The following is a 27,669-nucleotide window of genomic DNA, read 5'->3' on the forward strand; positions in this document are numbered from 1 at the left end:
CTGTCTAATTCATTATTAGATAGAAATGTTATACATAGAAAGTGGACACGACACAGTATATGAAAAGTTATTAGCGTATGCCGTGTGGTTGATGTCCAGTGTCACCAGCTGAGCAGAAATACATTTATAATCATGTTTCGCTCGGTCCCATCAAAGTTGCGTTGGATTTTCTCCTCAGCGTAAAGGTTAAGAGGTCCATCTATCACTGTTCGTAGAGTTAGTTTGTAATCAGTGTGTTTACACAGCTTTTTTTTTTAAATGGCGGGTGCTGGTGTTTCGCGTGCGTTCACTAACATCACTGAAAGTTTCTATAGTGCTGGTTTAGACTGACTCTGAAGTAGGATCATAATTAGTTCCTCCAAAAGGAGTTCTTAGAACTAAAATCATTCATAGTTCCTGCTGTGCGAACGCACCAAAATCCGGGTACTTTGGCCAATAGTTCTAGGAACTATGAAAAGGTTCCTCCAGTGTGAAAGCCCCTTCTGTCTTTAGTTCAGAGGTGGCTGTTTCTCCTCCTCTAAAACTAATAAATTACACGTTATCTGTGGTCTCTTAACTTATCAGTTAATATCAGACCTAATCAGTCATATTTAACACATTACAATATTTTTTTTTTATTGTGTGTATATATATAGTTTTTTTTTATTATTGTATAATACGTTTAATTGTATTTTACAGAGGTGTTTACAAGTTCCAGTTTTATGATTGTTGTAGTATATTGTTGTAATGTTTAACCCTTTCTTCTAGCTTAGAGCCTAATAACACCTGGCAAAGGGACTACCAATGAAAACTAGCCTTCGGGCTAATTTGGGTACATTTATGAATGTTAATTAATGTACACTGTCCCTTTTCTAAATAAATAAATAAATAACTTTCCCGCTCTAATAGAGTACAATTTGGACATGGTTTCTAAAAAAAAAGAATACAAGAAAACATTTTACACAGATTTCATTCAAGTCATCTTCTGAGTTCTGAACAGAAACACACACTGGTACCATGCAAGGCTCACTTTCAATCAACCATTCAATATTTATAACAATTGCATTAATTATATGTGATCTAAGGGTAATAGTCACATATATAGGTTGTAGACACGATAGAGATATGCAGTTGAGCGATGTTTGATTATAAGTCCGTCTAGTATTGTTTTGGAATAATCTGATGCATTTTAATATGTAAAGTCTGAGTGCCCTATCATACTCCCAACACAATGCAGTGCCAGGTGCGAGGCAAGTGTTTTTTGCTAGTTTCAGCCCATCGCAGTTTTCATTTTCACGTCTTGCGCCACGTTGTTTAAATAACAAATGCATTTGCGTGGCTGCTGGTCTGAAAACGAGGTGTGTTCAGGTGCATTGTTGCACATTGCTATTTTGAGGAACTGAAATAGACTTTGCTATTGACCAACTGAATCCTGGTCTAAAGTCAATGGCACAATGTTGTTGTTTTTTTGTTATTTAAAGAGCGTGTTAGTAATGTGCGCCTGCGGGTCCAACACGCACAAACACTCTGCTTATTACACACACAGGGACGTGCAGCAACACAAAAACATGCAAAATATAAAAAATAAAAGGATTACAATGTAAAATATTATTATTGTGTCCATAAAGATATGGTGGAATCTGGCTTGTCCCGTAGATGGTCTTTAACCTCTTTAAACTTTAACCTAAAAATTAATTGAATGCTTTAACGTTGACAGCCCAAATTTATATATTTCATAAAATCGCAACATTTTGCGTCATATAATTATATAGGCTTGACATCAGCAGCCATATCAACCTGTAGCCCAAGACTTGCCCACTGAAGCTAAGCAGGGCTGAGCCTGGTTAGTACTTGGATGGGAGACCTTCTGGGAAAACCAGGTTGCTGCTGGAAGAGGTGTTAGTGAGGCCAGCAGGGGGCGCTCACCCTGTGGTCTGTGCGGGTCCTAACGCCCCAGTGTAGTGACGGGGACACTATACTGCCAAAAGAGCGCCGGCCTTCGGATGAGACGTTAAACCGAGGTCCTGACTCTCTGTGGTCACAAACAATCCCAGGATGTCTTTCGAAAGAGTAGCGGTGTAACCCCGGCATCCTGGCCAATTTGCCCAGTGGCCTCTGTCCATCATGGCCTCCTAATCATCCTCATATATATATATATACTAATTGGCTTCATCACTGTCTCCTCTCCACCAGTAAGCTGGTGTGTGGTGGGCGTTCTGGCGCAATATGGCTGCCGTCGCATCATCCAGGTGGATGCTGAACATTGGTGGTGGTTGAGGAGCTATAAAAAAAGCGCTATATAAATGTAATGAATTATTATTATTATTATTATCGCGATTGCGATATGATTAATCTTGCAGCACTACTGGCTAACGATGACAACGTTCTTCCTTTAGCAAGGCTCATCTCTTTCAAGCTTACATGGCCATAAAGTACTTAGCTGGGGGGTTTGTTAGTTTGCTCAAACTGGCTGGCGCCCACTTTATTTATTGTCCTAGATTGTTGATTTGGACTTTCTATGGGATTCTGCTTCTTGATCAGTCTGCAAGAGTCACTGCGGTTCGATTCCGCCTCAGCTCCTACTCACGGTAATGTTAATAAAACTAGATTAGCTCACCCATGAACATTGTGGCGAGCAGGACGAGGCCGAGGGCCGTGAGAGAGCGGCACGAGGCCGGTGGCGTGATTACTGATGAGCGACACCAGCGCGACGCACCGGTCTCGTATCTCTCATGGAGGAGCGAAAGCATAAAAGGAGGAGCGACGACAGTGGAGATCGAGACTGGTGTGTTGCGCAGGTTTCGCTCATCAGTAATCACGCCTCGTCCTGCTCGCCACAAACATGATTTCCATCGGCTGTGGAGATGAAGACAACAACTCCCATGATTCCACGCTCTTTCCCCCGTGATCAAGCCACACCTTTGTTCTTGTTTTCAATAAGTGACCTCTAGTGGTGAAAATTACTGTGAAAATTATTGTGCCTTTAACAAGGGAATGACAGAACTGAGCTTTGAACATCAAAGATCTGATGCTTTATACTCGGACAGAAACCGGTTTTGTTTTCTGTTAAATATTCCCTTGAATTTTCACATCTATCCTCCTTGAACTGAGTATTGACTACTTAATCTGTTTATTTCAGACCAGATGGAAGTGAGACAAAACCAAAATGAAGTAAAGAAACACTGTGACTTCAAAACTCAAGGAACAAAACCCAAAAAGCTGCACTCCTGCTCTGAGTGTGGGAAGAGTTTCCTATATACATCTGGACTCCGAATCCATCTGCGTGTTCACTCTGGAGAAAAACTATTTAACTGTGGTCAGTGTGGAAAGAGTTTTACACAAAAAGGAAATCTTATCAGACACATGAGACTTCACACTGGAGAAAAAACATATGCATGCACTCAGTGTGGAAAGAGTTTTTCTCAAGCATTAAGTCTCCGTGTTCATCTGCTCCATCACTCTGGAGAAAAGCCATTTAACTGTGATCAGTGTGGGAAAGATTTTATTTCATCATCAAATCTAAAACAACACATGAAAGTTCATTCAGACGAGAGGCCTTATGTGTGTTCTCTCTGTGGAAAGAGTTTTTCATGGCTGAACAGTTTTAAACAGCACCAAAAAATACATAGTAATGTGAGAGATCATGTGTGTTGTGACTGTGGGAAGAGCTTTACTAGAGATGCGCATCTAAAACAGCACCAAAGAATTCATACTGGAGAAAGACCGTACAAGTGCTCATCTTGTGACAAGAGATTCATTCAGTCTGCACACCTGAAACTACATGAGCGACTTCATACCGGAGAGAAGCCGTACCACTGTACTGTGTGAGAAGAGTTTTACTATATCTAGTCGTCTGAAATGGCACAAAATAATTCATAATAATGGGGAATGATCTTAGAAGTGCTCATATTGTGACGAGAGTTTCACTCGTTCAGGAAATCTGAAAGTACATGAACGAGTTCACACTGGAGAGAAGCTGTACTACTGTACTCAGTGTGAGAGCTTTAGACATTTATCAAGCCTTCAAACTCATATGAAAAAAATGTTGCAAGTGAGCAGTATTCGTCTTTTGATGTTAAATACATTCAAGTAATTTCTAATAACTAAAAGAGTGTTTGAAGCTTCAGGAAAAAAGTGTAAATAATTATATGGTGGTTAGTTTGCAAAAAACTCAGGATGGGTCGTGTGCTTAATGGGTCTTATTTGAATTTGATATATTCATGTATTTATTAAGTGTTCTAAAAGTATATGTAATTATTAGAAATAAACAGAAAAAAGTTTGTTTTGGTAAAAAGTGTAACTGATTTATTTCATGTAAAAACAGGCTTTAAGTTTGAATTTTTTTGATAAATGCGTTTGTCACATTTCTTTAGTGAGAATGATCATTTCTATTAAGTTTCTTGTAAAGTACTGTTACTTGTCACACTGGGGCAGAAATGCCATCAAAAGTCAAAAATTGGATCGTTATTGCAGTGATTATTATGTTTCTAGCATGTTATATGTTTGGTAACACTTCTTCTAACCCTAACTGATGAAGGAAGACACATCATGGCCATATTGTTTTTTTTTCTAAGGCATGTTTATAAAAGCTACTTAAATGTCCTAATTAAACTGAGGCTTAATCTAAGCTCTTTCTGTGAAGCCAGGCCCATAATTTGTAAATAAAACCCATTTTGTTTATATCTAATCTGGTGTCATCATCTTCCGCCTGGGTCAGAGGATTAAAGTGTGTTCTCGCTTTTTTCTCTCCCTTTTTACTTTTAGTTTGTTTCGTTTACGCTTTTTCCTTTGGTACTTCCCCTAGACGGGTAGAGGGATGTAACATTTTATCTTTATCTCCAGCTTTATTGCTCAATGATTCAATGACTCTCTCATAAAGACTTTGAGGTGTGTTCGACTTGAACCAAGGAGGAAACGAAGGGAGCGAGGAGTCCAACGGAGTCGGGGGGGGGGGCGAAGGGACGAGGTGTATCCAGAGGAGTGCAGTCCAGAGGTGTGGGCAGGCCGACGAATGACCAAGGTGGATCCGGGGGAACCTGGCAGAATTGATGACCTGATGGGCCATGGTGGAGCTGAGGGAGGTAGGAGCCAAGGAGATGCTAATGGACCGTCGGGCTGAGGCGGAGTCCTGGTCGTGGAGGTCGAAGGTGGAGACCGGGCTGGAGCTGTGGGCTGGCAGACCCATGGCAACTCCACCTCCTCGAAGGTGGTTAGAGGAGCTGAGGGGCTGACAGGCAGTGGTGGTAGATGGTGGAAGATGGGAGGAGGTGAGAGAGGGAGGCTGGGTGGGAATTCAAACACCGATTCTGGCTCGGGGACAGACTCAGGCTCGGCAGGACTGACGTGAACGTTGAGCGGTGATGTTAGAATCAGCCTCACCCACGGTGAAGGCTGAACCGCTCAACCACAGCACATGATCCAGGTATTGTGCAAATGTCCCTGGGATTGCTGCCTATAGATGCGCGTCCAGTCCACACCAAAATACAGTTTTTAGGACGCCATCTGCCCAGCTTACCCCATGAGAAATATCCAGGAACTCGGCAACATATTCCTCGATCTGAAGGCCCTCCTGGAAGCAGGTCACCAGTCGAGTGACGGGATCCGAAGGGGTGAGGAGAACGCCCATATTACGTTTTAGGGTCCGTTCTTCTGTCAGGGTGCGGTGCAGGCAGAAGACGAAGAGTCAGAAGTTACAATGCAAACGTTTACTAATGATATAACTCGAATAGGTACAGACAGGCAGAAGGTTCACACACACTAAATGCAACGGAGAACGGTCCAAGACTAACTGAACAGAAGGGAACTAAATACAAACACAGATGAACACTGATTAACAGAACACAGGAGATGCAGATGATGATGATGATGATTAACTAAACCCAGGGGATACAGATGAACTGATAATGATGAAGACAGGCAGACAAGTCCAATGAAAACAAACTAAACAGAACACAACTGTGACAGCCGTTTCACACTGCAAGCGTGAGCAGCGCAACTACATTGTCACTGCAGCTGCGCGTGAGTATTCACACTGGAAGCGTTTGTACAGCGTCCCAACAGTGGCTCCCAGACTACATATAGCTATAAGCAAGCATTTCTTTACAAAGACTTTTGTCAAATTTGTTTTTAGAAGTTGGTCATAACCTTGATAGACTTGAAGTTTGTTCAAAGCCCATAAAAACAAGTTTAATGGGTACATTTTCTATAAATATTTTTGAGTCTTCATTTTCTTTTCTTACATACTGCAGTTCTTGTTAAAACACACTAGACATGCAAATTCTCTGTGTTTTCGGCACTTTTTGTGTGAAATCATATTTATTTTGTCCATCAAAAGTGTGCTTTCACTTTAATTGAGCATGAGCAGCCCAGCAAAAATAGACTTGCGCTGAAACCTAATAAAACCTAAGACAAAACTGTGAATGTCAATTAGCAAATTTAGTCTAAAAAACACGTTTAACTGAGCTGCTGAAAAGCATCTCTATCTCTTTCAATAGTCCCTGTTTTCACCTCATTCATTATGGTGATGTCTGAGATCTTCTGTAAATTGGCACATCAAGCTCGTCATTAGTGTCTGACAAACTACAGGATCATCACTTTATGTGATAATCACCTATCGATGTATAATATCAAACAGCTTTCTTTACATCTTGACCCCTTAGTCACTAATGTCAACACCTAAGCAAGGAGCCTTGGTGTAATTTTTGATTCTGAGCTGAAATTTGACAAACAAGTCAATGCCGTGGTTAAAAGTAGTTTCTATCAATTGCGGAGCATTGCCAAATAGAAGAGAATTTTGTATTTTAAGGACATGGAAACTGTCATTCATGCTTTTATTTCATCCAGATTGGATTATTGCAACTCGTTATATTTGGGATTGTCTAGAAAGTTGCTATTAAGGTTGCAGCTGGTGCAAAATGCTTCCTGTTGATTTTAGAGTCCAATATACTTTTTTGACCATGGTTTTTAAAGGTTTGCATGGTCTTGCTCTGGAGTATATAGGACATTTGTTACAGCATCATTGTTCTGCTCGACCCCTGAGTTTGCTCTTACTTGTTCCCAAACATGTTCGAAGTGCTTCTTTTATAAAGAGCACCGCTATCTCACATAACTCAGTGAAGCAGGCCCTGCTCGAGAGAATAATTGATTCTCGATCGATATCAACCAGTTCAGCAGCACCGCCACGGACAGCTCGTCGCTCGTAAGAAGGTTTATCTTAAGCAGCTTCCTATGGTATGGTTCGGGGAACACTAGCCTGGTTCTACTAGACTCTCGTACATTTCATTTGTACAGAGAGTCTGGCCTCTCTCCATTGACAAGCGTTAACTTCCTTGAAGGCGGGTACTGTGTTGAAGTTTAAAACCATTGGATCTGCCCAGAGCCACTCTGGATCTGCCATAACCAATCGCTAACGTTTGGTCGTGACGTATGACGGCTCAAACTAGCGCACGACCTCAACGTCATCGTTCTCAACCACTCCCTCTGTTCACTGATTGGACCGGTAAAAAATTGACCGGAGAAAACCCAAGAATACACCGTAAACCCAGACGTGGTACTGAAGGAAAATGAAAATTGAGCGGAAGTGCGTAGGGCGGAGCCAGGCTAAGGGACCACGCCTAGAAATGGTAAACCTTTAGTTAAGTTATACTTTTAGAGTCTTCCTTAGTCACAACGTTATTGGGAAACGCAGCCTTGAATTAATAGACTAATTAATTAATAACATTTTTTTTTTGTCAAGACATTTTATACTTATTTATTTTTAATCGCACCCCTTGCTTCCCGCGGTACTGGCTAGTAACTAACAGTTGTCAAACTCATTTTTGACCATATTTACAAGAGAATGCCAGAACTAATCTTCACATCAAAGGTCTGATATCTGTTGCTTTCTGCTATTAAATCAGGGTTCACTTGAACTGATTCTAATTTTATGTTTATTTCAGATCGGATGGAAGTGAAAGAGGAAAGACAAGAACTGGAGGAATTTAAGGAGAAACATCATGACATTAAAATTCAAGAAACAAAAGCCAAAAAGCTGCACACCTGCACTCAGTGTGGAAAGAGTTTCAGTCTAAAAGCAAACCTTAAGACACACATGCGAGTGCACACTGGAGAGAAACCGTATCAATGCACTCAGTGTGGAAAGATTTTCAGTCTAAAAGGAAATCTTGACATACACATGAGAATTCATACTGGAGAGAAACCGTTTACATGCCCTCAGTGTGGAAAGAGTTTTTCTCATTCATCAACTCTCAGTTATCATCTACACAGTCACTCTGGAGAAAAAACATTTAACTGTGATAAGTGTGGGAAAGATTTTATTTCGTCATCACAACTAAAAAAACACCTTAAAGTTCATTCAGACGAGAAGCCTTATGTGTGCTTCTGTGGAAAGAGTTTTTCAAGGCTAGATAATTTTAAACTGCACCAGAAAACACACACTGAAGTGAGAGATCATGTGTGTTGTGACTGTGGGAAGAGCTTTACTAGAGCTGAATATCTGAAACTGCACCAAAAAATTCATACTGGAGAAAAACCCTTCAAGTGCTCATATTGTGACAAGAGTTTCTCTCGGTCTGGATCTCTGAAATCACACGAGCGAGTTCATACTGGAGAGAAGCCGTACTACTGTACTCAGTGTGAGAAGAGTTTTACACATTCAAGTACTTTACTCAGTCACATGAAGAATTATCATAAGTCAAGGGTTTGAAGGATCTTGCTGGGGAAGTTCGTGTAAGCCAAATCTGCACAGATTTAGCACAAATACTCAACTCGTATATACAACCTACAACCCGAATTCCGGAAAAGTTGGGACGTTTTTTAAATTTGAATAAAATGAAAACTAAAAGACTTTCAAATCACATGAGCCAATATTTTATTCACAATAGAACATAGATAACATAACAAATGTTTAAACGGAGAAATTTTACACTTTTATCCACTAAATGAGCTCATTTCAAATTTGATGCCTGCTACAGGTCTCAAAAAAGTTGGGACGGGGGCAACAAATGGCTGAAAAAGCAAGAAATTTGGAAAAGATTCAGCTGGGAGAACATCTAGCAACTAATTAAGTTAATTGATATCAGGTCTGTAACATGATTAGCTATAAAAGGGATGTAGTCTCTCAGAAGTAAAGATGGGCAGAGGCTCTCCAATCTGTGAAAGAGTGCGTAAAAAGATTGTGGAATACTTTAAAAACAATGTTCGTCAACGTCAAATTGCAAAGGCTTTGCAAATCTCATCATCTACAGTGCATAACATCATCAAAAGATTCAGAGAAACTGGAGAAATCACTGTGCGTAAGGGACAAGGCCGAAGACCTTTATTGGATGCCCGTGGTCTTCGGGCCCTCAGACGACACTGCATCACTCATCGGCATGATTGTGTCAATGACATTACTAAATGGGCCCAGGAATACTTCCAGAAACCACTGTCGGTAAACACAATCCGCCGTGCCATCTGCAGATGCCAACTAAAGCTCTATCATGCAAAAAGGAAGCCATATGTGAACATGGTCCAGAAGCGCCGTCGTGTCCTGTGGGCCAAGGCTCATTTAAAATGGACTATTTCAAAGTGGAAAAGTGTTCTATGGTCCGACGAGTCCAAATTTGACATTCTTTTTGGAAATCACGGACGCCGTGTCCTCCGGGCAAAAGAGGAGGGAGACCTTCCATCGTGTTATCAGCGTTCAGTTCAAAAGCCAGCATCTCTGATGGTATGGGGGTGCATAAGTGCATACGGTATGGGCAGCTTGCATGTTTTGGAAGGCACTATGAATGCTGAAAGGTATATAAAGGTTTTAGAGCAACATATGCTCCCCTCCAGACGACGTCTATTTCAGGGAAGGCCTTGTGTATTTCAGCAGGACAATGCAAAACCACATACTGCAGCTATTACAACAGCATGGCTACGTCGTAGAAGAGTCCGGCTGCTGAATTGGCCTGCCTGCAGTCCAGATCTTTCACCTATTGAGAACATTTGGCGCATCATTAAACGAAAAATACGTCAAAGATGACCACGAACACTTCAGCAGCTGGAAACCTATATAAGGCAAGAATGGGACCAAATTCCAACACCAAAACTCCAGACACTCATAAACTCGATGCCCAGACGTCTTCAAACTGTTTTGAAAAGAAGAGGAGATGTTACACCATGGTAAACATGCCCCCGTCCCAACTATTTTGAGACCTGTAGCAGGAATCAAATTTGAAATGAGCTCATTTTGTGCATAAAATTGTAAAATTTCTCCGTTTAAACATTTGTTATGTTATCTATGTTCTATTGTGAATAAAATATTGGCTCATGTGATTTGAAAGTCTTTTAGTTTTCATTTTATTCAAATTTAAAAAACGTCCCAACTTTTCCGGAATTCGGGTTGTATTAAATACAGAGAATCTGCTCATATTTGGCGTACTTGAACACAATCACTACGCAACAAATAACGGCACGCTTGTTCATTTGTGTTAAGGTTTCATTTCTATCCGTCATGTCTATGTGCAATATGTTGTTGTCATCCATCCATTAAAGAATAATCCAGATATAACTTCTTAGTATTATTTATTTGTTGATTTACATCTCAACGCACTGGCATAACATCAGTGCCCGAGGGAGCAGCAACACGTTCTGTGTACTAAGTTTCACATTCCCTTAACTTGAGTCAAAATAAAAGTCCCGTTTGTTCACACATTTTGGCATACAACTGTCAGTAGCATAATATAAAAAAAAAATAATAATAATGGTAAGCAACATAACGTAAATTATATGATTAATTAAAACATAAAACTCAACAATTTACACGTCGCTCGGATACGTACCAAAAACCTTTAAGCTGGCTATAATTAAACCGCTTGTTAAAAAAACGCAACTTGATCCTACAGAATTAGTCAATTACAGGCCAATCTCGAATCGTCGGTTAGGAACCTGGGTGTGCTCTTTGGTAGCAGTCTTTCATTTGAAAGTCACGTGTCTAGTATCTGTAAAACCGCATTATTCCATCTTAAAAATATATCTAAATTACACCATATGCTTTCATTGACAAATGCGGAACAATTAGTTCATGTGTTCATGACCTCAAGGCTAGATTATTGTAATGCTCTACTGGGTGGTTGCCCTGCACGCTTAACAAACAAACTACAGCTAGTTCAAAACGCAGCAGTTCGAGTTCTTAGCAGATTCAGGAAGTATGACCATATTAGCCCCGTTCTGTCAACACTGCATTGGCTGCCTATTAAACATTGTATACATTTTAAAATATTGCTGATTACTTACAAAGCACTAAATGGTTTAGCTCCGCAGTACTTGAGCGAGCTCTTAACACATTATAGTCCTTCACGTCTACTGCGATCTCAAAATTCTGGCTGGTTAATAATACCTAGAATATCAAAATCGACTGCTGGCGGTAGATCCTTTTCCTATTTAGCACCAAAACTTTGGAACAGTCTTTCTACCATTGTCCGGGAAGCAGACACACTCTGTCAGCTCAAAGCTAGATTAAAGACACATCTCTTTGACCTAGCATTCACATAACACATTATAGACTTCTATAACTCAATGCTAGGCTGCATAGATTAGGTCAGCCAGAACTGGGAACACTTCCCTTAATTCCTGATGTACTCATTACATCATAAGAAGAATGGCATCTACGCTAATTTTAGTGTCTTCGTTTATCCCGAGGTTTTCCCGCAGACTGCCGGATCCAGGCCGTATCCAGATCTGACGGAGGACTTTCGCCTGGACCCGATGACAACGCAGTGCTGAAGTGCCAACTAGCCTCTCCCTATGGAGGATCCCTTTATCACTATACAGATAAAGCGTTGTCTGGATAATTTCTGTTTTGCGTATCTACCTCGCAGTGATAAAATTCTGTATAAAATGTTTTAAGGCCAGACAAGTAGTTTACGGCTTGGTTTGTAGGGAATTACAAACATGCGCACATATATTCAAACACACATAACTATAGAATGAACTCTTAATGCGCACGTCAGCGCCATCAGCGTTTCTCACAGGTTTGCGTTTAAAGTCTGTGTAGAGAACGGTGTCGTCTTAGCGGCCCCTAATTTAATAACTAATGATCGTTGCGATTGAAGTGAATCAATCAAAACTAACTTTAGCTGGAAAATATCTTTATTCAAGAACCGCTATGAAGCCAAAACAATCTCTGTTACCTTAAATTATACGTTTATCTCTGTAAAGCCACTTTGAAACAATCTACATTGTTAAAAGTGCTATATAAATGAAGATCACTCGACTTAACTTGACTACAGAGAGACGGCTCACAGTACTTACATGTCATACATCGATCATTCTGTGCAGCTTCAAGTCGAACACATCTTTAACTTGTTGCATTACTGGATGAATGAACTCTTGAATTATCTTTTAACAATTGAGAAGAGGCCCTAGTGCAAAACCATAAACAAAACTGTGTGAATGTCAATTAGCATATTAACAGTCTAACAAACACGTTTAACTGAGCTGCTGAAAATCATCTTTATCTCATTCAATAGTCCCTGTTTTCACCTCATTCATTATGGTGATGTCTGAGATCTTCTGTAAATTGGCACATCAAGCTCGTCATTAGTGTCAGACAAACTACAGGATCATCACTTTATGTGTTAATCACCTATCAATGTGTGTTTAATGTTTTACCCTTCAGGTTAAAGTACATGACTAAAAATACTATTAAAGCCTACAGAAACCAAACCTGCAAACTCTCTTTCTGACACTGAAATCGACCGTTCATGATTAGTTCAGATCTGAGGAGTTTTTATTTGAATGTATATCTGAAGAGAAATGACTGTCTTCAGAAAAGTTTAAATGGCATCTTCTTTTATCTTTCCTCAGTAATGTCTAATAAAGTAGTGTTTATAAGCGCAGGTTATACAGTGTTTTGTACACTACCAATATGTAACTCAAAATGCTCTATTTTTTAACTAAATATATATGAAGCACCACGTGTGTTTGCTGTTAAAGTAATCCAGTATAAATTCAGTAACTTATCTTTGATTTTTCCAGATCTGGTCCTGTGGGCGTCAGTATCACACAGTGATCACAGTTCACATCTGCAGTGAAGCCCCTCCCACAACAATTCACCAATAAATACTGGGAATATTCCCATCATCCTACAAGAGAAGGACAAACTCCAGGAGTAGCAGCTGAAATCTGTGTGACTGTTAAAGATGGAGTTTATTAAAGAGGAGATTGAAGACATGAGTGATCCAGAACCATCCAGAATAAAACATGAAGATACTGAGGAACAAATAGGTTGGTGTCCATTCTTGATTGTTATATAATTCTGTGAATTAATTAAAGTATATGGATGATAAATGATAGAGAAATGCATATAAATATTCACTATATAGCAGTTTTAATCATATTAAAATGACAGAACTGACCTTTGAACATCAATGATTACTTTATACTCACACAGACAGAAACCTGAAGTCTTGATTTCTGTTAAATGTTCACTTAAATTTTCACATTTATCCTCCTTGAACTGATTCTGACTACATAATATGTTTATTTCAGAGCAAATGGAAGTGAGACATGAACTTAACGAAGTAAAGAAACACTGTGACTTCAAAACTGAAGGAACAAAAGCCAAAAAGCTGCACTCCTGCTCACAGTGTGGAAAGAGTTTCAGCCGCAAATGCCTTAAGCTAATGCCTTTAGCTGTGATCAGTGTGGTAAAGAGTTTATTTTGCCATCCGATCTAAAAGCACACATGAAAGTTCATTCAGATGAGAAGCCTTATGTGTGTTTCTGTGGAAAGAGATTTCCACGACTGAACAGTTTTAAACTGCACCAGAAAACACATGATGAAGTGAGAGATTATGTGTGTTGTGACTGTGGGAAGAGCTTTACTAGAGCTGATCAACTGAAAGAGTACCAAAGAATTCATACTGGAGAAAAACCCTTCAAGTGCTCATATTGTGACAAGAGTTTCTCTCAGTCTGGAAACCTGAAAACACACGAGCGAGTTCATACTGGAGAGAAGCCGTACTACTGTACTCAGTGTGAGAAGACTTTCAAAGATTCAACAGGTTTGAGATATCATCTGCGCATTCACTCTGGAGAAAAAACATTTAACTGTGATCAGTGTGGGAAATGTTTTATTTCATCATCAAGTCTAAAATCACACATGAAAGTTCATTCAGACGAGAAGCCTTATGTGTGTTTCTGTGGAAAGAGATTTCCACGACTGTACAGTTTTAAACTGCACCAGAAAACACATGATGATGTGAGAGATCATGTGTGTCGTGACTGTGGGAAGAGCTTTACTAGAGCTGAATATCTGAAACGGCACCAAATAATTCATACTGGAGAAAAACCCTTCAAGTGCTCATATTGTGACAAGAGTTTCTCTCAGTCTGGAAATCTGAAAACACACGAGCGAGTTCATACTGGAGAGAAGCCGTACTACTGTACTCAGTGTGAGAAGAGTTTTAGACAATCATCAGGCCTTTACACTCATGTGAAAAAATGTTGCAAGTGAGCAATAATGTCAAATGCATTCAGGGAAATTCTCTGAGATAAAACATGGAGTTTATACTAAAAGCAGGGTCTTCTCTCTTATTATCTCTGACCAATCAGTGATCTGCAGTGTTTACACGTCACATTTTAGTATCGGTACGGCTCGCTTGGAACCTCAACCGAGGTGATACTAAAAGTAAAGGTACTAGGTACTGTACACAGTGGAAAACACCCCAATAGTGAGCCGTTCCATGCAGTGGAAATGTCCATTTACTAAAGTGTATGTTGTTTTCTAATAGTAATTATGAGAAATAAATAAATACTAGGCAGTATCCTCACAACTATGTTCCTAAGAGAACTGGTCTCTGCAAGGATTTTCTAGTCAAGATTTAGACTATATCATGTACTGAGACTGCTGTTATTAGAGCTACAAATGACTCTTGTCATCCAATCATGGTTGCATCTCTCTATTAGTGTTACTGGACCCAAGCACTGCTTTTGACATAGTCGACCACAACATTCTCTTGAATAGGCTCGAAAATTATGTTCACAGTTGCATTGGCATGGTTTAAATACCTATCTGATGCTTATCACTATACTTATAACATAATTATCTGACCGTCATCAATTTGTAGCAGTAAACGAAAAGGTGTCATATCGATCACAAGTTCAGTGTGGAGTACCGCAAGGCTCAGTTCTAGGACCGTTGCTTCTCACCCTGTATATGCAACCCGTTAGAGATATCATTAGGAAATTTGGTGTTAGCTTTCACTGTTAAACTGATGATACTCAGCTCTATATTTCTTCACAGCTTGACGAAACATACAAATTCACAAAACTAATTAAAGGCATAGTTAATATAAAAAATTTGATGACGTGTAATTTCCTACTACTTAATTCAGAGTTTTACCAAAAACAGAGGTTTTAATTATTGCACCAAAACCTCTGCACTTAATAAGCTAAAATACCGTTTAACGCTTGATGGCTGCTCTGTCAAGGTTTTGTCTTCGGTTAGGAAGCTGGGTGTGCTCTTTGGTAGCAATCTTTCGTTTGTAAGCCACATTTCTAGCATATGTAAAACTGCATTTTTCCATCCTAAACATATCTCTAAATAATGACATATGCTCTTAGGGGTGGTTTCCTGGACAGGGTTTAAGTTTTAGTCCCAGACTAAAATGCATGTTTGAGCTGTCTTAACTTAAAACAGCTTTCACTGTCATATCTTATAATATATATAATTTGCATTGTTTTGTCTTAAGATGCACACCAGTAATGTTTTTTTGTAAGGTATGTTTGTAAAAACTACTGAAAAGTCCTAATATAACTACGGTCTAGTCCGGGCTTAATGTAAACCTTGAACAGGAAAACGACCCATAAAGTCAAAAGCAGGCTAGGATAGATTGTAATGCTCTACTGGGTGGTTGCCCTGCACGCTTAAAAAACAAACTCTAGTTGGTCCAAAAACGCAGTGGCTACCGTTCTTACTAGAACCAGGAAGTATATTAGCCCGGTTCTGTCAACACTGCATTGGCTCCCTATACTTTTTAAAATGACTTATAAAGCCCTGAATGGTTTAGCTCCTCATTACTTAAGCGAGCTGTCATCGCATTATAGTGCATAGGGCCACTGCAATCTCAAAATGCTGGCCAGTTGATAATACCTAGATATTTCAAAATTGGGCGGGTAGTATATCCTTTTCCTTTCCTTGTCTTAAAAGAGTTTCAAATGTGCAAACAGTCTCAATCATCATTTGTAAATTCAATCTGTATTCAGTGTGGTAGAAACAAAACTACTTCAGCATCAATTCTGAAAAAAAACACCTGACAGTTGATGCAGATGAGTGGTCTAATGTGTTCATTTATATGCCAGTCAGAAATGATTAGCCGCATTTCCACTGTCAAGCCACAAGGGCTCTTAACAGACCATATCAAATTAGGTTATATCATTGTTCACATAAAAAAAATATTCAATTGTATTTGCTCCTTTTTTATTTGTGGTCACAGGACTGCACAAAACAACCTGTTCAGTCTTTTAGTTGAAAAGAGCGCACATTTAGAAAAATATTGATAAATTATGTGTGTCACAGTTTTTTAGTGAGAACAGCAATTTCTATTAAGTTTCCAATAATTAATTTAGTGTAATAGATATATCTCCCATCTCACTATAGTTACTGTTTCCTGTCACACTGGGGCAGAAATGCCATAAAATATCAAAATGCCCCCAAAAAATCTAAATATAGGGGCAAAAAAAAACCCCTCTGTGATTAGTTTTTCCTCTGTTTCTTTTATAATGTAGGATCAGTATAGGCAAGTATATTATGATCAAGCAACATACAAACAAGAGTATTGTTTTCCTGAATATGGGTGCAATTATTAATTTGAAAAATGAAAATGAAAATGTGAAACAGTTTCAAAAACAAGTTATGTGTAACTTTAATTTTAACCAGAGTAAAAGTCTGTTAACGGAAAGAGATCTTTATCAAGATATTGATAAAACAACATCAGGTGACTAGACTTTCGAAGACATGTTGTAGGCCTATTTGTTTCATTACAATGCGGAGATGTGATTTATTTAAGAATATGCGGCCCCTTTAAGAAATATGACACCGTGCGGCGTGCGCACTGATGCGCAGAAGAGAGAAACGCGAGACGAATCGAGTGCAGAAAAAACATACTGTGCCCAAAACTTTCAACAGTTGTAGTTCAAAGTGTTGCCAATTTAGTATTTTATTACCACATTTCGCAATTTTTTAATTTCTGCTGCGACTTTTAATAAAGTTTTTGACGAGGAGCTATTCTGGCAAAAAAAATATTTTTTTTAATTTTTTTTTTATCTGGGCCAATTTGTCCTGTATTTTAAATAGGGCTAAACATAGTTGAATAAACACTTAAGGATTTTAGATAAGCTTATTTGTGTGCGTTTGCGTTTTAGCGTCTTTGTTTCCCTAGCGACGGAGTGTGAGATCATGCGCAATAAATATGCGCCGCGTCGTGCAGAGCTCAAGTTAGCTCCTTAAGCGCAAGAGGCTCTCCTAATATATGGCTGAATGAGATACAAGTTATCAGTGGTTCTGTCCAGTCGGTACCTAATGATGAATAAGCAAATACCCCAGGCATGACTAGAAGCCGGTATGTATGATATTGTTTTTTAATTTGGATAATCTATATTTCATACATTAGCAGAGCTTGGTAGACAGATAATAAAAGACGATATACGACGTATAATGAATTAATAATTACAATATGTTATTAGCTTATTTAGTTTAATAGTAAATAATCCTAGTCATAATATGCATTTTTTTACATTTTTAAAAGGAGTTTTATTTTTCTGTAAATAACACAAACTCAGAACTCACACTTAATTTTGACTTTACAGGGACTTTAAGAATATGCGGCCCCTTTAAGAAACATGACACTCTGCGCACTGAGGATGCGCAGAAGAGAGAAGCGCGAGAGACACGAGAGAGACGAGCAGCTGAAACTTTAACCAGTCGAGACTGAAAGTGACGCTATTAACGATCGTGAAAGAAGGACAAATGTGGAATATTTTCTTCGGATGCCGTATTTCCAGTCTGCAGGTGAGAGATGTTACCAGATTACAGAGTTTAACATTAACTAGCACCAGAGTTTACGTGTTTAAGTAACGTTTAATGTAAAGAAATGCGTTGCGTGTCCATATTTATTATTAATTCGAGTGTAATACTATGTTGGTAGAGAGTTTTTCCATAGACTCTGTTATTACAACACATATTTCAGTATAAATTCAGTAACTTCCTTTTGAATTTGGCAGATCTGATGTCCCTCCAACAGCAACTCACTAATAAAATACTGGGAATATTCCCATCATCCTATTCCTACAAGAGAAGGACAAACTCCAGGAGTAGCAGCTGAAATCTGTGTGACTGTTAAAGATGGAGTTTATTAAAGAGGAGATTGAAGACATGAGTGATCCAGAACCATCCAGAATAAAACATGAAGATACTGAGGAACAAATAGGTTGGTGTCCATTCTTGATTCTTCATTGTTGACTGCTTTAGTAGCTGTGAAATAAACAGCAGTATATGGATGATACATGATACAAGAATACATCTAAATCATTACCTTGTTCAGCATTTTTCATCTACATTTTAATCATATTGACAAATGAATGACAGAACTGACCCTTTTCACATTAAAGGGGATAGTTCACCCAAAAATTGTAATTACCCCATGATTTACTCACCCTCAAGCCATCCTAGGTATAGGTAATATGATATTCTTCTATCAGATGAATACAGTCGGAGTTAGGCCTATAGGGATGTTCGCCGGAGTCAAATGTGACGTCACGATATGGGCGTGGTCGCGAACTGGTTGGCAGAAAGAACCAAAACATGTCGCAGACTCGCAGCAGTCTACCTGTGTTTTGTCAGCATATGCTAATTATTTGTCCGAAGAACCAAAAAAGAGATATAAGGTTAAGCTTTTATATAACCAGGGTTCATGTTCTCTGCCTGATCAATATCACCTGAGTGAGAATTGGAGCAAAAGCCCGGACACATGGCCAGATTTGACATTCGGCGACATCTGTATCTCATCGACACGCCATCTATGTTTACCAGAGAGTCGATGAAGGCGTACAAATCTTTAGATGCCTATAAATTAAGTAATAATTACAAATATTGCTTGTTTTAACTAAGGATAACTGGTAAATATGTTACAACTAGAGTAAAAATACAGGTGTAATTTATCCATGGGCTATATTTTGAATCAAAATTATCTTACCTCTGATATATAACATTGGTTAACATATACGTAAAATGTATGAATGAAAATACAATAATTTGCCCTTAATTTATAAGGGTATGTCAGTGTTATTATACTTCCATTGCTCAGTCACAGCATGCACAAAAAGTTATGTAAACAAACACTTTGACACGTCTTCCGCGGTATTTTGTACAGTTGTTCATTCATTAATTAACCCATCAATGCGATAGAACCTACTAGTAACATTTATTTACAAAATTAGTTTTAATTTTTAACGCAAAATGCAGGTAGCAGACGCGATCGTGGTCCGCTGGCTCCCATTGTTTTCCGCTGGGTATAGACGCCTAATTGCAGAAATTCAAAGCTTTCTTTCTTGATTCAGGCTGTTTAGGTACGCGGTAGAAGCTCTTGGGGTTATTACTCTTATCGAACCTGTTAACACAGCCGATCACAACGCACGATACAACCATTTTTCTTCTGTGTTTGCGCTGCGCTTTAAGCGGTCATTACTTTTCTTCTGCCAACCAGAGCGCGTCGTGACGTCACGGCGAACATCCCTATATTAAAAAATGTCCTGGCTCTTCCAAGCTTTATAATGGCGATGAATGGCTGTTTGTTGTGAAGTCCATCAAAGCGCATCCATCCATGATAAAAGTGCATCCATTCATGATAAAGTTCTCCCCGCGGCTCTGGGGGGTTAATAAAGGCCTTCTGAAGCCAAGCAATGCGTTCGTGTAAGAAAAATATGCATATTTATAACTGTATTGACTAAAATAACTTGCTTCCGGCATAGTTATAATTTTGTCCCTGATATTATCAATCTTATAAGTGAAGAAGTTCATAAAGTCATTACTGCTGTGTTGCTTGGAAACTTCTGGGTTTGAAGCTTTCTTTTTTGTTAGTTTAGCCACTGCTTCAAATAAATACCTAGGATTATGTTTATTTTCTTCTAAAGCCGCGTTTCCACCGAAATTACCCGGAACAATTTGTCCCAGGAACTTTTTTTTGCCCCAGACCGGTTGCTTTCTGCGTTTACACTGTGGTCTAAAGTACCGGGAAGATTATAACTGCGCGCGGCTGCTCCTCCCAGTCGGCGACGGACAGTTATCAGTTTTGAGCGCTATATTTTTAATATGGAGGAGATTCAAACTGTGCTGCAGGTGTTTGTGATGTATTGGTTTACTAACTAGGAAATTAACAAAACGGCAGAAAAGAGACGAGCACTGATACTAAAGCATGTTCAGAAAGCTCATAATGCTAGATATAAAATGAGACGATGTATGTTATCAGCTATTGCGGACACTGAACGTGAGATGGCTCGGACAAACGCACAGAAAATTTCCTCTTCCACAAATACGCTTAATAAAGCCTGAACCTCGTCGTCGGTCCAGCGGCGGTTAAAAAAAAAAATTTAATTCCATATTTGCAGACAGACAACTCTCACTGCATGAAGCCACGAACCGCAATAGATTTTTAAAAAATGGCGGTTAAAATAGAATGCTGCGTGGAGTCATCCAATCAAAATGCGGCGTGAACACAACCAATCAGCATGTTCAGCGCACAAGTCCCGCCCCCGAAAGTTCATGAACTTTGAAAAATTACTACCTCGCCAGCAGGGACTTTCGGAGGGGGAAATATTTACCCGGAACTTCATTTAGACCCTGATTCCTGCGGTGTAAGCTAGGGATGTCAGCGATTAATTGTCGATTATACACTTAATCGATACAACTTCTCGATCATCGATTAAGCAGGTTAATGCGCGTGCGTGCTGCTCAACCGCGAAACAAAGCGAGCGCGTTTTATTTGGGACCATTTTACACCTTAGTTCATTATGACTATAAGTTTGCGTGTTCATTCGCAGCCTTTTGTTTTGTGCAAATGTAAGTTGTAATATTGTGATTATTTTGTGTATGCCTATCTATATCTGATTTATCTTATATTGGATGCATCCCTTGAATGAACGCAGTAGTGCGCGTGATCAGCTTCAGCGCGCGCGGCTCAAACGGCACTGCACGACTAATAATGACTATTGGCAGGACTGTCATATTACATAACATTATAAAGAGAACAATATTGTAATAAAACATTGTGCATTATTTGGGTTTAGTTGCCGTGTCGCCGTCGCGTTGCTCCAGGAAGAGCGCGTCCACAACATGAGTCATTCTGAATGAATGGCACGTAACTCAAATTCACTTGTGCATTCGCGTCATTCTGTGCAGAAATAATTTGTAACATTATGTTTATTTTAGGGGTGTAACGGTACGCAAAAATCACGGTTCGGTACGTACCTCGGTTTTAAAGTCACGGTTCGGTTAATTTTCGGTACAGTAAGGGAAAGAAATGCAAAACATTAAACTGCTGGTTGTTTACTATAAACTTTTTTAAAACAATTTGTTTACACTTTTTTAAACACACTTTTTAATAAAATATAACGTTAGGCTAATAAATAAAAAATATATAAAATAAAAAAAGAATAAGAAATAAAATACTGCTGCAAAGTTCTCCACTAAATAAAATACTCTCAAACCAATATTGGCCGTGACGCTAGCTAGCGAGAGGCTGGGCTAAAGCAAGCGTGTCGTGTATGTGGTGATCTTTATTTATGCAATATTTATGTCCGAGCCCGACCCGAGAGTTAAAGTCCAATTTTTTTTTTCTCATAGTAATGACACATGTACGTTTGTTTGTGGAAAGCCCGCTTTTAACAGAAAGGCATTCGGAAATGTCCACAGATGAGCGCATCAGCGCTCTTAACACAGGCGCGCTTGCACGTGTTTCGTTGTCACAGCAACATAAACAAATTTCCGCACACAGGAAGACAGATGTTATGCTAATATTTTACATGTATTTGAATCACAAAAACACATGTGCACCGTACTGAAAGTCCTGTACCGAAACGGTCCGGTACGAATACATGTACCGTTACACCCCTAGTTTATTTTGAATATATCTGATGAATCTCATATAGGATGCATTTCTTTGAGTTAAATAACGCGCTAGCAAACTAAGTGCTCCAGTTTAACGGTAGCCTATTCATTCAGCGCGCGCAGCTCAAGCAGAAATGCACGACTAATTAGGGGTGTAACGGTACATGTATTCGTACCGAACCGTTTCGGTACAGGACCTTCGGTACGGTGCACATGTGTACCGAATGCAATCTTTCACGTAAATTAGGCTAGTTTAGTGTGCGGATTCTGCGGAACATACGTCAATTCCGAGTTTCCACACGAACATATTAAGTGTCGGAAGTCTCCGCGTTGTGTTGCCATAGATATCGAACATAGATATCGAAGAGCTTTGTAGATAATGCGTGTTGCGCTTGAGCTTGAGCGCGTGAATTTTTTTTTCCTCCAAAACACTTCAGCGGAAATCCCGCCCTGCAGCTGACTCTAAAGTTTTCATTGGTCATGCTCATGTCAAACAATCACCTGATCCCTAAACCTACCCGTCACTGTAACCTAAACCAATGAAATCGGCTGCAGGGCGGGATTTCCGCTGAAGTGGTTTAAAAAATAAATAAATAAAATTCACGCGCTCAAGCTCAAGTGCAACGCGCATATCTACAAAGCTCTTTGAGAACTACAAACAAACTGGGATTGGTAATGCTGCACTCACTGTCTGTAATCCATAGTTATTTATATTATTCATTATATTCTATGTGATATTGGTTTAGGAGTATTTTATTTAGTGGAGAACTTTGCAGCTGTATTTTATTCCTTATAATTTTTTTATTTTATTAAATATATATATATATATATATATATATATATAAATAATATTAAAACGTTAATAATAAATATATATATTATATTTTATAAAAAAAAGTGTTTAAAAAAGTGTAAACAAATTGTAACAAAAAAAAGTTTATAGTAAACATTCAAACAACCAGCAGTTTAATGTTTGCATTTCTTTCCCTTACTGTACCGAAAATGAACCGAACCGTGACTTTAAAACCGAGGTACGTACCGAACCGTGATTTTTGCGTACCGTTACACCCCTACGACTAATAATAACGATTAATAATTTGGGACTGACATATTACATAACATATTGATTAGGGCTGGGTAAAAATATCGATTCATCAATGCATTGCAATTATTTGTTTCTTAATTCAATATCGATTCATCAAATCCTATGAATCGATTCAGTCCACCGGCCAGTGGCGGCGCTGTGGGCAACACTCTAGTGAGAGCGTTCAGCGTAGTACAAGACGCACTTTACCAAAACAGCAACATGGCGAATAGCAGCTGCACTCCGTTCAAGCCTGCACCACCAACCAGGGTCCGAAATTAACAAGCGCCAAATGCGGGTAGATTTTCCGTTTGGCGAGTAAATCTTAAAAGGCTATCCGCCTACGAACTGCTGCGCGTGTGACAGGGCGCATGTTTAACTGAAGAACGAGCAGAGAGAGAGAGAGCGAGCCCCGGTCGCTCTCTCTCTCTCTCTCTCTCTCTCTCTCTCTCTCTCTCTCTCTCTCTCTCTCTCTCGCTCTCTCTCTCAGTGGAGCCAGGCGAAAGTATAAAGGCTTCACCGTCTAAAAGGTCGGAAGACCATAGTTTCTTGTGGAGCATTCGGATATATTTTTTTCCTGAATTACCGCTGGGTGTGAATTGTGCTAAAACACCTTCTTCTATGATTCAGCTGACATAAACCACACTTTAAATAAACGAAAAAAACTAGTATCCAGTGATTAAATGTTTTCTGTGTTGACACAAATCTTGTGGGATGTCCTCTAGCTGGCGGGATAATCAGATTGTTCAGAGCTACAAAAATAACATGACGCAAAAATCGCACCGTGTACGCCCGCCTTAATGTTTTTCCTCCTGTAGCTAGACTAGTGTTTTTGTATGTAGTTTTTAAAGACTATTTAGCAGACGTGGGCCACTATTGGTTATTTCTCAGATTTTGTTAAGCTTTTGGTTTACCTCAAAATAATTGTGTAAATACAGTAAAATAATAGGCCTGCTGATGCTGACTTTGAGAGCTCCATGCTTTCCTATGGCTCTGTAACATTAGGTTAATGTTTGTCTTCAGATACGGTTTAAATTAATATATAGAATTATTTTATTTTTTTATACATTTCAAATTTTGCTCTGGACAATTTTTTTATGTTTGTATTGTGCTTCTGTTTACATTTCTTTTATAACTTGAATGTATAGGAAGAAAGAAATATACTTTTTCTGCTACTTACAGTTACATGCACTTTAAAAGTGTTAATAAAGCACCTGTTTGTTACAGTTGTGTTTTGTATTCAACACATGTACAATTTTGTACAGTTTGTTCTGCTAAATAAACCATGACAGGAAACATACTGGGGTCAATTTGTTCTTAAACATTGGTAATACTGCACACATTATTTAAAAATATTCAGGTACTTAATTACTTGTGTATTTACTTATTATTGAATCGATATCGAAGCTAATAAATCAATATCGAATCGAATCCGAATCGAATCGAAGCCTCAAGAATCGAAATCGAATCGAATTGTGAGATTCCTAACAATACCCAGCCCTAATATTGATACCGTGAGAAATTTACATTCTCAGGAAAATAGCCGCTTATCAGTTAATCGTTAATCGATCGATAAGGTCAATCAACTAATGATTAATGAATTAATCGATAATTTGCATCCCTAGTGTAAACACACGAGTACCAGCCCAAAGTTCCTAGTTCCTCTGGAAAGTTCCTGCGGTGTAAACGCGGCTTAATAGGGTTGAAAAATAAGCATATCTAGCAGCTTTTAAAGCCTCTCTGTATGCAATCGAGCTCTCCTTCCATGAAACGCGAAATACCTCTATTTCTTCTAAGCTATCTGGGATGCTGCGATGATGAACCTGATTAGGAAGATTATTGATAAAGCAATCTTTAGTGGAAGAAGTTATAGGTCTTTTGGGAAAAGCATCTTTATCTCGTTCAATAGTCCCTGTTTTCACCTCATTCATTATGGTGATGTCTGAGATCTTCTGTAAATTGGCACATCAAGCTCGTCATTAGTGTCTGACAAACTACAGGATCATCACTTTATGTGTTAATCACCTATCAATGTGTGTTTTATGTTTTACCCTTCAGGTTAAAGTACATGACTAAAAATACTATTAAAGGCTACAGAAACCTCACCTGCAAACTCTCTTTCTGACACTGAAATCGACCGTTCATGATTAGTTCAGATCTGAGGAGTTTTTATCCTCAGTAATGTCTAATAAAGTAGTGTTTATAAGCGCAGGTTATACAGTGTTTTGTACACTACCAATATGTAACTCAAAATGCTCTATTTTTTAACTAAATATATATGAAGCACCACGTGTGTTTGGCTGTTAAAGTAATCCAGTATAAATTAAGTAATTTATCATTGACTTTTCCAGATCTGGTCCTGTGGGCGTCAGTATCACACAGTGATCACAGTTCACACCTGCAGTGAAGCCCCTCCCACAACAATTCACCAATAAATACTGGGAATATTCCCATCATCCTACAAGAGAAGGACAAACTCCAGGAGTAGCAGCTGAAATCTGTGTGACTGTTAAAGATGGAGTTTATTAAAGAGGAGATTGAAGACATGAGTGATCCAGAACCATCCAGAATAAAACATGAAGAAATTGAGGAACAAATAGGTTGGTGTCCATTCTTGATTGTTATATAATTCTGTGAATTAATTAAAAAGTATATGGATGATAAATGATAGAGAAATGCATATAAATATTCACAACCTTTTTATATAGCAGTTTTAATCATATTAACACAACAGAACTGAACTTTGAACATCAATGATCTGATACTTTATACTCATACAGACAGAAACCTGAAGTCTTGATTTCTGTTAAATGTTCACTTGAATTTTCACATTTATCCTCCTTGAACTGATTCTGACTACATAATATGTTTATTTCAGAGCAAATGGAAGTGAAACATGAACTAAACGAAGTAAAGAAACACTGTGACTTCAAAACTGAAGGAACAAAAGCCAAAAAGCTGCACTCCTGCTCACAGTGTGGAAAGAGTTTCAGACACAAAGGACACCTTAACACACACATGAGAATTCACACTGGAGAAAAACCATTTAACTGTGATCAGTGTGGGAAAGACTTTATTTTGCCATCACATCTAAAATCACACATGAAAGTTCATTCAGACGAGAAGCCTTATGTGTGTTTCTGTGGAAAGAGATTTCCACGACTGAACAGTTTTAAACTGCACCAGAAAACACATGATGAAGTGAGAGATTATGTGTGTTGTGACTGTGGGAAGAGCTTTATTACAACTAACCAACTGAAACTTCACCAAAGAATTCATACTGGAGAAAAACCTTACAAGTGCTCATATTGTGACAAGAGTTTCGCTCAGTCTGGACACCTGAAAACACACGAGCGAGTTCATACTGGAGAGAAGCCGTACTACTGTACTCAGTGTGAGAAGAGTTTCAAAGATTCAACAGGTTTGAGACAACATCTGCGCATTCACTCTGGAGAAAAAACATTTAACTGTGATCAGTGTGGGAAAGATTTTATTTCATCATCAGATCTAAAAAGACACCTAATAGTTCATTCAGACGAGAAGCCTTATGTGTGTTCTCTCTGTGGAAAGAGTTTTTCACGACTGAACAGTTTTAAACTGCACCAGAAAACACATGATGAAGTGAGAGATCATGTGTGTTGTGACTGTGGGAAGAGCTTTACTAAAGGTGAATATCTGAAACAGCACCAAAGAATTCATACTGGAGAAAAACCTTACAAGTGCTCATATTGTGAGAAGAGTTTCACTCGGTCTGAACCCCTGAAAGTACATGAGCGAGTTCATACTGGAGAGAAGCCGTACTACTGTACTCAGTGTGAGAAGAGTTTCAGACATTCATCAGGCTTTTACACTCATGTGAAAAAATGTTGCAAGTGAGCAATAATGTCAAATGCATTCTCTGAGATAAAACATGGAGTTTATACTAAAAGCCGAGTCTTGTCTCTTATTATTATCTTAACGTATTATTCTGACCAATCAGTGATCTGCAGTGTTTACACGTCACATTTTAGTATCGGTACGGCTCGCTTGGAACCTCAACCGAGGTGATACTAAAAGTAAAGGTACTAGGTACTGTACACAGTGGAAAACACCCCAATAGTGGGCCGTTCCATGCAGTGGAAATGTCCATTTACTATAGTGTATATTGTTTTCTGATAGTAATTATGAGAAATAAATAAATACTAGGCAGTATCCTCACAACTATGTTCCTTCTTAGAGAGAAAGTGTCTCTGGGAGGATTTTCTAGTCAGGATTTAGACTATATCATGTACTGAGACTGCTGTCATTAGAGCTACAAATGACTCTTGTCATCCAATCATGGTTGCATCTCTCTATTAGTGTTACTGGACCCAAGCGCTGCTTTTGACATAGTCGACCACAACATTCTTTTGAATAGGCTCGAAAATTATGTTTGCAGTTGCATTGGCATGGTTCAATATCTGATGCTTATCACTATACTTAAACTTATCACATA

General features: G+C 38.8%; 2 protein-coding genes across 4 annotated transcripts in view; both read left to right on the forward strand.

The window, feature by feature from the left end:
- Positions 1 to 27,669, forward strand: part of LOC306997074 (uncharacterized protein) — a 268,793-nt gene that overhangs the window by 89,144 nt on the left and 151,980 nt on the right. The gene's annotated exons all lie outside the window — the stretch shown is intronic.
- On the forward strand, positions 17,818 to 27,349 carry LOC306997065 (uncharacterized protein). 3 transcript variants are annotated; one of them, XM_079610122.1, is made up of 4 exons: positions 17,818 to 18,019; positions 18,232 to 18,437; positions 25,547 to 25,795; positions 26,074 to 27,348. In XM_079610122.1, exons 3-4 carry the CDS (start codon positions 25,711 to 25,713, stop codon positions 27,069 to 27,071), a joined length of 1,083 nt encoding a protein of 360 aa, XP_079466248.1. In that variant the 5' UTR covers positions 17,818 to 18,019; positions 18,232 to 18,437; positions 25,547 to 25,710; the 3' UTR covers positions 27,072 to 27,348. The 3 variants fall into 3 exon arrangements, with proteins under 3 accessions (XP_079466248.1, XP_079466249.1, XP_079466250.1); XM_079610123.1 differs by lacking the exon at positions 25,547 to 25,795 and having other exon boundaries at positions 17,834 to 18,019; positions 26,074 to 27,349; XM_079610124.1 differs by lacking the exon at positions 18,232 to 18,437 and having other exon boundaries at positions 17,834 to 18,019.

The sequence above is a fragment of the Phoxinus phoxinus genome, assembly GCF_949152265.1.
Source record: "Phoxinus phoxinus genome assembly, chromosome: 4".
Taxonomy (NCBI): domain Eukaryota; kingdom Metazoa; phylum Chordata; class Actinopteri; order Cypriniformes; family Leuciscidae; genus Phoxinus; species Phoxinus phoxinus.

What these genes read in the sequence shown, in the direction of transcription:
- LOC306997065 (XM_079610122.1), top strand. Translation starts at nt 25,711, where the DNA reads ATGGAGTTTATTAAAGAGGAGATTGAAGACATGAGTGATCCAGAACCA. An exon ending in AGAAATTGAGGAACAAATAG is followed by an intron (nt 25,796 to 26,073) that starts GTTGGTGTCCAT and finishes TGTTTATTTCAG; the next exon opens with AGCAAATGGAAGTGAAACAT.